Here is a 12,870-nt window from a genome sequence, read left to right as displayed (position 1 = left end):
TCTTTTTTGTCCCTGGTTTAAGATAATTCTGTCATATTACAAAACACAGCTTCCAGTTTAAACTGGATCTTCCATCAGTGAAACATTTAATCTAAGAAACCCCTGATGCGCTGCATTGCAAAAAAAAATATAATTATATATATATATATAATTGAGGATGTATGTTCCTCCAGCAGCGCTTTAGACAGACTGCAGCAGAGGCTTCGGGTGGGGGCTGATGTCTTAAAAAGCATCCAGCACTGACCTGGTCGCCGGCGAACAGGTATTTTCTTGCCGCTGCAGAAACGGACTTTACTGAAGACCCCCAGGAAATGTCGCTTGCAGAGAGAGCGGGGGTCTTTGCTGGGACTGGGTCGGCGTTTAGAGGTAGATACCCGATCGCTGTTGGATTCCCGCGCCTGGCGTTTTTGTCGGATCAGAGAACTGGCGATCGCGGCCATCTCGAGTATTCAGCTAAACGAGCTTTTTGACGATTGCAGCCGTTAACGCAAAAAATGGGAATAATAAATAAACAAAACTGTATTCTCTGCGCAAAATTAGCCCGATCTCATTCCGATTACTTGCGAAACATCCAGAGGATCCTGTGCATTGGAACTGATATCTCATCCTCTTCTCAGATTATCTACCCAGACGGCTGTGAGTCTCACACACGATAACATAAAGCACATTTTCCGTTCTCCATATTAGAAGCAACACATAAAAACACATAGATAATAACAACAATAAATAAAAAACAACATTTAAAAAGACGTCCAATGTTAACATGGGTAACCTGTCACGCAGGTATTCCAGGTACGAAGACAGCAGACGCGTAATTCCTATTTCAAGCGACTACTACATGATCCACATTTCTAGTTCATTCCAGATAACTTTACATGAATCCGGATAATAAATGGAGTCCGTGACAAGAAAGCGCGTTCTCAGGCTCTAGGCTTAAGTGACGCACGCACAACTTCACGGAACAACTGGGCTCTCTTGATTATTTTTCAGCTCTTCATAATACTTCCGAAAGAGTTCATTGCATTGTTGTTCACGTCGAAATTTCTTATTTTGTTCAAAACGAGTTGTAATTTAAAGGTCAGGTACAGCGAGAACACTGAATCCTTACGAAGCTGTTGAAGGAATGTTGTAACTCAAACAGATTCACACAGACAGTGAGCCAGTGAATAGGGTGTAATAGTCTCTCTCTCTCTCTCTCTCTCTCTCTCTCTCTCTACACACACAATCATACGTGATTGAGGTTTGTATGAGGAATTCGCAGGGTTAAACAAGAGCAAGTGAAGGAGATAGAAAATATTCATTGGGAGAGGAGGATTGTCCAACATATGATGACCGGCTCATCCTTTATGTGTGGCACATTCCGTAAATAATTATCTCATTTCAAATTCTTACGGTGGCCGATGGAGCTCAACGCGCTGCAAATAGAAAAACAAACAAACAAACAAACAAAAAAAACCCTGCAAATTAACAAACCAACTTAATCAATTTGACAACATAGGCTGCAAATGCTCACATATAATTTATATGTCTGTCCATCTGTTTACCATACAGATTAAAATGCACCATAATGACACAGATCCCCCTTCTGCTTTTCATCCTTCTGTATTTTCTAACTAATAATAAAATATACACATCTAATCTAAAATATATTTGTAGGTAATACTGTAGAATGCTGCTTTTGTGTCTGAACTAAGATAATCAATTTAAGTAACTATGATGTAGTAACAAGATAATAGTCCTATAGAAATGTTGTTTTACGTTATAGTGCTGCAGTATTCTACTAACTAGTTTAAACTGCTACAGAGATGTAATGTTCTACTTTAAACATTAATGCATTAACACAACACTTCCCCTTTAGATATGCAGATGTAACTACCACCGTCATAACACCACAATGCTGCATTTGTGTCATGCACTGTGCCTTACAATATAAAATACCAAACCTGACCAACTGAATAAATATACCAATAAATACATATATTGGAGTCCCATGGAGCAAAACTGGAAGGATACAAAAAAGGAGCTATGACAGTGAAGGACGAGAGAGGACCAGGCCTGGATTTCGTTTTGGTTTTGTTTGTGTACGGCAGTCGTCCTTGAGGGGCTGTCGCGCTGTTTTGTGTTTATTTTGTTATTAAAGTGTTATTTAAATGGGGAGGAGCAGGGAACGGGGGACTCCTGCCAGCTGTCCGAAACAGGAGGAACCATCACCATCCATCAGGCGGCAGAGGAGTGTCATGCCGTCCCACCAGGGCTATCCAGTGCCGCCGCCTGGCATTTACATTTACATTTATTCATTTAGCTGATGCTTTTATCCAAAGCGACTTACAATTGCTATATATGTCAGAGGTCGCACGCCTCTGGAGCAACTAGGGGTTAAGTGTCTTGCTCAGGGACACTTTGGTGTTGCACAGTGGATTCAAACCCGGGTCTCTCACACCAAAGGTATCTGACTTATCACATAGGCACCATGGAAGAGTTCATGGAACCAGAACAATTGTATTATTTTTTTTTATTTTCTCTCGTCTCTGTCGCTCCTCATTCTTCCGTCTCCTTTTCTCTCTCCTCGTCTGTCTGTCCTTACCCCCAGGTACCCATGGGCACCGTGAGTGGCTCCCCCGGAGCGGGTAGAGCGCAGTCTCGGGATTTTTTTTTTTTCTAATTTATTTATTTCTGCATGTCTTGACCTTGGGGTAATGAAGAGGGCATGTTTTACCTCAGGAATAGTAATCGAGTCAGAGTAGGCTAAGTTGGAAACTTTAAGGCCACAGTGACACCTAGTTGTGCCCAAACCAAATACTAGAAGTGATTTTGTCAGGTTTGGCATTCCACAATGCAGTAGGTGGATCACATGGCTCTGACACGAAAAGCTCTTGCCTTGTGCAAAATAGCAGCATTAAAGATTCATTCTAGAAGTGTGCTCTTTCATCCTTTTCTAAATTTAATGTGGGTCTAAGAATGCACTTCCAGCTGTCTTCTAGCATCTACATTTGTACCATGCCATTTAAGTATAGCTGCACTTCGATGCTCTTCTAATTAATGGTACTTGGTCTGAATTAACAATCTTCCAAATGCTGTGGAGAATCTGGTAACAAAATTAGAAGAAATTAGAAGACTTCTGTAACATAAATTCTCTGACACAAAAGCAGTTCCTTATGCAATTCTAGAATGATAACAGTTTTCCCTAAAACCTCAACTACAATTGATTGTCAGCAAGTGTTCAGGCCAGGGTTACTTGACAGACTATGACAATGCACTTATAACCTAAATTCATTAATGATCTTCAAATCTGTACTCAGTGACAATCACATCACGCCATTTGCCAAGCAAAAACTGCCCCACATCCAGTGATTTTGTCCATGGCCCCTCAAAATGCCTGTGTATGTCCCTGATTGCAAGTGGCTTTGCTGAAAAACAGCAAACATTTAATGATGTAGTATTTCTGTTACATGACAAGTGCAGTGATGTTACATTAGACAAAACTCAGACCAAAACCAACACTTATATTATAAAAATTATTTTGAGTTACTTCCAGCTTAACATACTGAATGGTATTTTAAGAGATGTAGTAAACAGGATATATTAATTTACCATGTTAAATAATATACAAATTAAGGTATACCAACTGCAGAGACTGAATGTGAGATATAACTGACCGCATCATTGAATAAATTAGTTAATTAAGAATCACTTATCTAAGTATGGTCATAAATTCCAATGCAGTCCAATATTCCAAATCCAATAATGTATTAAGAACACATTACATATTTAATAAATACATATTGGTCATAATATGGAAATGCACAAAGATCCCTCTTATCAGCCTATATCAATATTTTGTTGTGTTGAGAGTGTGTTGCATTATGCACTTCCATTAGCTGAACCAGCACTATGCGTTTAAATTATCAAATCATTGTATTGCTATGTTTTTATTCACACTACATAACATGCAAACATCAACACAATGATCCAAAGGGCATAGACCAAGCAATTTACTATGCTCAAATGTTTAAGAAGCATGAATCAAATATACTTGTATTGCATGTTCACAATACCGTCCTATGCAAAATGTCCATCATTTGCAAGATATGGCAAATCTTCCTGTTATTACACTTATTTTGAATGACACTTAACCAAATTCAACAAAGGAGTGACAATCATTACATATGGTGATTTGTGCATTATGCCTGAACATGCTCCTCAGAACACCTGTCCTGGTTTCAAAACCCAATTTAGTCATGGGGCCATATGCAACCAAAATATGAGGAGTTCAGCACCCCTGTGATAAAGCACAAAGTGTTTTACATCAGTGACCTGATGTAACATATTGTATAAAACTGAGTATTCCATAGGCTTGGCATATTACAACATATATAATACATACCAAAATAAATTAATAAATAAATAACAGAGTCACAATATGCTTTTAATCTTCATTTTATCTAAAACATTTTAATGTGGGAGAGACAATACCACATTTAGCTTACTGTTGTTTGGTTAAAAATATTGCATTTTAAACTTTTTATTTTTATTTTAGAATAAATAATTGCTTGTGAGGAAAATTGCTTCATTATTGTATTATAATGTATATTTGCATTGAGTTCAAAGTTTCTGTTTCTTGTGCTCTTTGATACACATTCAAAGCAGTAAAAAAAAAAAAAAAAAAAAAAAAAAAAAAAAAGGCATAAGAGATTCCGATCTTCTGTGCAAAGTTAAGTTTCCTGCAAAATAATGGACAAAAAGAAAAGGTGTATAGGTCAGCAGAGGCTTTATGAAGCTGAAGCCTAATGAAGTGAAGGATTACACAGCACAAGCATTTCAGTTAGCAGGGCCTGCCCGTAGCATAGGCAATGTAGGCCAACCTGATCTCATAAAAATACGTAACACTGTTCAATTTTTGTGCAACACCGTTTTTACGTACCTTACTGCACATTTCGCCGCAGTTTCAAAGACAAATTTCCACTGAGTGGTACTAAAACACTGGTTCAATTTGTGAACCCTGGCACGATTGTGGCGGTTCACAATTCAAATATCTGGGGACTGTAGCTAAAATTTAATGCTCTATGATGTTGGATATATGCCACACACCAGGGGTGCCCAACCCTGTTCCTGGCAATCGACTGTCCTGCAATGTTTGGCTCCAACCCTAATCAAACACATCTGCCTTTAATTTTTAAGTGAGCCTGAAGACCTTAATTAGTTGCTTTGGGTGTGTTTGGTTAGTATTGGAGCTAAACTTTTGTAGGACAGTCGATCACCCGGAGCAGGGTTGGGCACCCCTGCCCTACACAAAACCCAACATTAGACCTAACCAATAGTGTTAACAAATGCAAAATTGATATATGAATGCATTTGTTGATGCAACCGTGTAATTTGAAATTCCATATATGCAGATTTGGACTGATTTGCCAAACCGTGGTAACACAGTACGTTTCTGTACATTTCTGTACTCAATGAGCTACTTTACAAACCTGCCACCTAGGAAAACCCATTGATATGAAGCTGAAATGTGTGACGCTAACATCATAAAGGATCATTTTTCAGATCTCCCAGCATATTAATATTGTATTGAAGTCATAGCAAGATATTCTTCAAGTAATTGTGAAATAAGAAATAAGAAATAATATATATAAAGTAAATCTGTGTGAAAAGGAATAATAGGTGTCGGTTTTTTACTGCCTCTAGTGCTTTTGGAAACTGCAGTGACATGTACTTATCGGTACGCATTTTGCATCTCGCTAAAAAGTGCACCCAGGTACATTTATGCAATTTGACCAGGTAGACATAGGTAGTTGTCCAGGGCACAAAATCACTGGGGGGTGCCACAAGAAAAGATTGATATATTTATTTATTTTTGGCCAGAACCTTTTGTGACCAAAACTCTTCTACACCATATTAAGCAAAGTAATTTCTGAAAGTAAATTACGACAATAACAATTTTATTACTAATCAATCATCAAACTGATTAAATAATGTAATAATAAAATACAATTTACATCAATGAAAAATTAAAAAAAGATTTGACAGCATTTCATGTTGGACTAATTAAAACACTTCTGCTTTCTTAGCAGAAAGAATATCAATATAGAGGTAAAATTTACAATTTAATGACTGTGTACTAGCCCATGATGTTTATGTAGTATTTTGAAATAGCATTTTTAAAACATCTTAACTGGCAACACTGACACCATGGAATGATTTTGCTAGAGTTAACTGCTTATTTAATTAAACCTTCTCTAATTTTGTTTCAATGTCCGTTACATTACTGCTTGCTTTTAATTCCCCAAAGTGTGTTTAAATGACTTTTAAAAAAGACCACAACTAGGACTATAATCTAGCATTCATAAAATGAAATAATTAAGTTTAAGTATGTAATTTTCCACTGTATGTATGCACAAAATTGAAAAGAAAGATATGGGTATGCTAATTAAACTAACTAGCTAGCCAGCTGGCAAATAAATTACAAAATGTATTATGATATGATTACAAGGTCAGAAATGTCCAGTGAGAAGCACAAGTTACTCTGGTTGAGGTGAGTTTCAACTGTAGCAGAGTTGGGAGCGATGCGGAATTGAGTTGTTGTCCAGGGTGCTGAATGACGTACCGGAGCTCCCTGTCCTGGAGGACACCCAGCTCTTTTGCCGGTGGCTGTTTTAGAAAGCTCATCTCACCTCAGCTGAGCTCGGGACGCGTCTATCTTCCATAGCTTCGCATACCACATTTGCTGCATATACAACAATCGTTTCCTACATTCACCCTGCATTCTTTGTTAAAAAGAAATGTCCTTGACACGAATTTCGGCTCAAAATTGCTTTTACTTGCAGAAGCGGTCGTGCTCATGACCATGATGATGTGTTTCGTGTCATAAGGTGTGAGATGGAATGACATGAGTGGTCGGAAGAAGAAGTCGCATGAGCCCTCACAAACAAGTTAGCACAAATGCGTGCAGTGGGAACGCATAGTACCTCAGACACGGAAGATGTGCTCACCAGCGCCGGCCAATGAGAGCGTTTTTCATCGCTTAACGGAGAGCATGCACAACTAAATGTCTCACCGCTGGTGGTTCTGGTCGGTTCCAATCGCTGTCCACAAAAACACTGCAGCATATGCGCTCCTTTCTTCACAAAGAGCCTCAGAATCCTCATTGATGTGAGTTGGCGTGGATCCCTCGTCAATCCACGCAAACGAGCACGGAATCACAATAGAGGGTGACTGTAGTGTGAGCCCCTCCAGTGCAGCTTCTGTGTTAGGTGCATCAAAAACAACAAAGGGTAAAGGAAGAGAGCCTCGAGTGAGGCATCTTGAGTGCATCTTGTTCCTTCTTTTCCAGATGCAAACTATGTACTGGCCTTAGCTTAGCTAGCTCCAGATGCAGGCTACGCAAGGACGTTAGGGTATTTTGCATATTCCTAGGTCTTTACAAGCAGACTTGAAACGAGAGGTCCATGCACGATAAAGTTAAACATCAGGGAATGACAAAATGAATGGCCTTGGCGAAATGAACGTCCGCCAAGCAAGCAATTTTCCGTTTAAAAAACGTCTTATATCCGTCTTAACACAACCCAGATGTCTAGGCTAAAACAAGACTGAATTTGGGCTGTCAGTGAAAATTTTATAGACATCTAACCGTAGCCCAAGAATTGACTAGACATCAAATAGACAGCTAATGAATGCCTACATATATATACACCTATTTTAAAAAAAAAAAAAAAAAAAAAAGGCAATCCATCCAAACAAATTAAATGTACAGCTTTTATTACGAAAAATATATTTTTTAACTTGCACAACTTAAGACAACACTAAATGATAAAAATACAAAATAATAAAAAACAAAATAGTATAAATACAATAAACTTAATTATAAATATCATGATAAAAAATCTGGAATTTTTAACAACTTAGGATAATAAAATTTAAACTGAAAAAAAGTATATATATATATATATCCTGATTTCTGCCTGTCTGACCATTCTTTAATAAACTACTGCATATGGATCCGAACATCTCTGAATCCATGTCACACATACAAGCATGTATGTGTGTATATATGTATTTATAAATATGTATGCAAACTGAAGAGGATCAAGTAAGGGTCCAGTGATGTCCTTTTGATAAGCCAAAACCAGTCTTTCAAATGATTTCATGGCCATAGATTTTACAGCCACCCTGGAGTAACACCATGTGGGCCTGGTGCCTTTCTTCTCTTGTTCTGTCTGAATACCTGACACACGTTATCGTCTCAGATTTGGAGTTCTGGAGGAAGGAAAGGAGGGTTGCAGGAGTCATGATTGTTTTTTTTCTGTTTTGTTTTTTGAACGTGCAAATAAAACTCGTTCAGATTGTCTGCAAGTTGTTGATTCTCCTCACTGCTGGGGGATTGTGTCTTGTAATTGGTGATCTCTTTCAGACCATTCCATACTGAAGCAGGATCACTGGAAAAGTCCCACTTTATATTATGTCCTTAATACCTTTGTACTTACTTAGTAACTAGATGTGTACATAGTATGTAACCACAGTGTAAATATACATTGGTACATAGTATCTACAGCTGTAATATTTGTGTAAAGGCACACATGTAACAACCCACTGAATGGTATGTGTATGTAAAAATGTGTAACAGGACATTGGTATCAAAATGTTTTGCTAATGAAAGTACAAATGTGTTACAGGACTAACAGCACTTTTTGGTAAAGTGTTTCACTTTATATTAGATTTATCATGTAATTACTCTGATGTTACACACCGCAGCAGCCAGTAAATTTGGCTTTACATATAAACTGAGGTTTGTGTTAACACTTCATATTAAGTGACAGTTCCTGATTAATTATGTGGTGCACCACATCCTCCCACTTTACATATCCCCAAACCTACCCATCTCCACCCACTGGATCCCATTTCCTCCCATAAACCCACCCTTCTCCAACCCCTGGATCAAATGGCTCCAATTACTCTTATACATGTTGTTACAAAATGTTATTATATAATTCCTGTTACACGAGTACTTGGTGAAGTGAAAAGTGTTGTTACCAATGTCCTGTTACACATTTGTACTTACACCAACCATCCTGAAGGTTGTAACGTGTGTAATTACCGAAATATTACAGCTGTAGATACTATGTAACAATGTGTACTTACACAGTGGTTACATACTACGTACATATTTAGTTACTATGTAAGTACACAGGTATTAGCGACACTTAATAGTAAGTGGGACCCTGGAAAAGAATGGGTTCTTTAGCTTTCCAGTATAATTCCTCTTTGACACTCTGATCTCCTTTTCCAGTGTGTATTTGGCCTGTTTATACAAGAATCTATCCCCATTTCTGCAAGCATCTTCTTTGGCCTGACGGAGTTGTCTGAGTTTTGCTGTGAACCATGGTTTGACATTGTTGTAGATAAGATGAGTCCTGGTAGGAATGCACATGTCTTCGCATAAACTAATATAAGATGTTACAGTCTCTGTGAGCTCATCCAGATCGGTGGTAGCAGCAGCTTCAAAAACACTCCAGTCAGTGGGATCAAAACAAGCTTGTAAATGCTGCTCTGCTTCATTAGTGCATCTTTTTACATTCCTTAATACAGGTTTAGCTGATTTCAGTTTCTGCTTGTAGGTTGGTATAGGATGAACTAAAGTGATCAGAGAGCCCAAAAGCAGCCCGTGGTATGCCTCATTTAATTGTGGAGTAACAGTGATCCAATATATTATTGTCTCTGTTGGGACATGTAACATGCCGTCTGTATTTAGGTAGTTCACAAGAAAGATTTGCTTTAATAAAGTCCCAAAGAGTCTGGGTGTTGACGTTCTGTGTCTGTGATCTGATCAGCAAGTTTTTGTAAAGCTGAGCTCACATGTGCTTGTGGAGGAATGTAAACACTCACAAGAAAGAATGAGCAAAACTCCCACAGCAAACAGAATGGATTAAATTAAAATTTAAATTAAATTAGAATGGATTACAGTTAATGAAGAGCGCTTTCAGATCAGGACAGCAAATCTTCACCTGGCATCATTCAGCCAGGTGTCCGTAAAATACAGAGTAGCAGAGTTTGAAAAATCATTTTTAGTCCTGGAGAGTAGAAGTAGTTTGTCCGTTTTGTTGAGTAGAGAGTGGAAAATCACCAGATGGACGCTAGGCAATTGCGTTCGAAATCCGTGCTTCCTGAACTTGACAAGCACATTGGCTCGCTTCCCCTGTCTGCAGGTCCTGAAGCATTTGATCAGCGCCACTGCTCCACCAACTAGAACATTCAGAAACATAGGAATAATTGAAACATAGGAATAATTGAAATCCAATAGAGGATTTTGTAGTGTGTTCTGCCGTATGTTCAGCAGTTCATCCCTGGTAAAACTGTTTGAGTTTAAGAAACAAAAAACAGTAAAATAAACAAAAACAGTACAAACACTGGAGAGCCAGCACTGAGGCAGCTGCATCCAATTTCAGAATTGGAATAAGTTTTGGATTCCCAAGCCTCGGTATGGACTAACATGTTAAATAAAATGCTATTTTTTTTGTCCTACCAAAAAAAAAAAAAAAAAGCCTTGAGTCCATCTTGGTTAATTATAATTATAAACTTTCAATGTGAATTTAGACCATTCAAGTCAATAAGACCAATAAGGTGAGCATGATTTCAACAAGTACAGAGTTTTCCTGGATCAACATCCTTGTTGATCCTGAAAAAACATTCCAATCAACCAATCAGAATAGATACATTTTTACTTTTCAGGAACAATCTGTTTTAGGCTTAGGATTAGGTACTTCTATACCCTTGCTGCTCAGCTATCACTTCCCTCAGATTTTAGGAATACATTATGGGTATGGTTAAGCTTTAGGGGTTGGGATTGCGTAAAGTCTATATTTTTGGACAATAAAATTGATCCACGATCATCAAAAGTTGTTGATCCAGGAACATATCTTACTTGCCAAATTGACGGCGACCAAAGACTCATGGGCTGTTTTCTCTGTTCTAAGTGTTCTTTAGCCTGTCTAACACACAATGTACTTACTACATTGTTAGAAGAACAGCATCTACGCTAATATTAGTCTGTTTCTCTCTTATTCCAAGGTCACCGTAGCCACCAGATCCAGTCTGTATACAGATCAAATGGTCACTACGGTCACCCGGATCCAGTACGTATCCAGCCCAGATGGTGGATCAGCACGTAAAAAGGACCTTTACAGCCACGAACTAGATTACAGGAAAAATAATATTCTTCTGCACAATTTGACTTTGCTGCAGCCTGGAATTGAACTGCTGGTTTTGTCTGGCCAGAGGAGAACTCGCCCCTCAACTGAGTCTGTTTTCTCCCGTGGTTGTCACTCTGGATTGCTTAGTTGGGTACACGTAATTTCCAGCAATTTCGTCAACTTGAGTACACAAATATTATTTAAACTGAACTGAGCGGAATGAGGACATCACTGAATTTGTGATGCAATCTGGGAAAACCCGTCAGATGTTGCATTGCAATGTTTTCAGGAAATTCTAAAAATAGGTCATATGTAAATTTTTTGTCAAAATTAGGGTTTCAATAAATTATTATTCTATAACATCTTGTCTATCTTATCTGGAAATATCTTGGCAAAATGAACTTGTTTAATGCAGAAAAAAAGTGATTTATTGCAGCAAACAGAAAAGACTTGACTTTCTCTCATGTTAAGAACATGCTTCGGAGGTGCTTTCTCTAAACACCACAAAAAGTGAAAGTGAAAGTGAAGTGACATTCAGCCAAGTATGGTGACCCATACTCAGAATTTGTGCTCTGTATTTAACCCATCCGAAATGCACACACACAGAGCAGTGAACACACACACACTGTGAGCACACACCCGGAGCAGTGGGCAGCCATTTATGCTGCGGCGCCCGGGGAGCAGTTGGGGGTGCGATGCCTTGCTCAAGGGCACCTAAGTCGTGGTATTGAAGGTGGAGAGAGAGCTGTTCATGCACTCCCCCCACCCACAATCCTGTCCGGCCCGAGACTAGAACTCACAACCCTTCGATTGGGAGTCCAACCCTCTAACCATTAGGCCACGACTTCCAAAAACAGTTAACCTATCAAATAAATCAAGTAACGTATATAATAAAGGTACATCAATGTACATTTCCCGTCAGTCCTGTGTAAACTACGCACTAAAAGTTTGTATTTATTTATTTATTTTAATATCACTTAATATGGTGGAGTGCAAGAAAACAACGCAGTCTGAAGCTGCTCACTTAGACAATCATGCTCGTCTCAGTTTGCTCAATCGTTATGGTGTCAGTGCCCTAAAAGATGTTATAATTAACTACTTAACATCCAGAGATGTTAAACTGCAAGGTACACTATTTGTGCTATCCAAACATACAAGGGGTGATCAAAAGATCAGAGACTATGCCCATCATGATAAACAATCAACAACTGTCCACTTTTGGGCTAACGGTAGTCTGTGTCTCTAATGATGCAGTATAGCACTCCTGGAAGACAACGATCATTAAGTAGAAGTGAAAGTCAAACCAGTCTCACTTTAAACCCATTATTCTTAAAATTTAATTCCAGAAAATCATAGCAGTCAGCCAAATTCAGATATCAGCCATAACTTTTGTTGCATTAAAGCACAAAATTAAAGGGGTTGAACTCAGTTTTCATATCAAATAAGGGTACAATTTCACCATGTGTTGGGCTTTCCTAGATCACATCACATTTAATGATGAACTGCCTTTCTGCATTATTTACACATTATTTTCCTATTTAATGCTGTTCAGTTGCCTTGTCACAGTCTGTATCGTTAAAAGTGTTTTTTGTTTTTGTTTTTTTTTAATAAAGATGACTTGACTTGACTTGTTGACTTTCATAGTATTTAGCTAACAAGGAAATATTTTACAATAAGATGATATCTA

General features: G+C 38.2%; 1 protein-coding gene across 2 annotated transcripts in view; it reads right to left on the bottom strand.

The window, feature by feature from the left end:
* The window catches only part of fgf12a (fibroblast growth factor 12a), a 122,847-nt gene extending 115,170 nt beyond the window's left edge, over positions 1–7,677 (bottom strand). Inside the window, exon 1 of one of the 2 annotated variants that reach the window (XM_026281948.1) lies at positions 7,055–7,677. In XM_026281948.1, coding sequence (XP_026137733.1) covers positions 7,055–7,145 — 91 coding nt within the window. In that variant the 5' untranslated portion in view covers positions 7,146–7,677. Of the gene's footprint in view, positions 1–244; positions 1,527–7,054 lie in introns of those variants that run through there. The other variant, XM_026281940.1, reaches the window with a different exon arrangement.
* Between the last annotated feature and the right edge of the window lie 5,193 nt (positions 7,678–12,870).

Source organism: Carassius auratus, chromosome 2, assembly GCF_003368295.1.
Source record: "Carassius auratus strain Wakin chromosome 2, ASM336829v1, whole genome shotgun sequence".
NCBI classification, from domain to species: domain Eukaryota; kingdom Metazoa; phylum Chordata; class Actinopteri; order Cypriniformes; family Cyprinidae; genus Carassius; species Carassius auratus.
The sequence above is the reverse complement of the archived record's forward strand: the minus strand, read 5'-3'. Positions and strand labels throughout refer to the sequence as shown.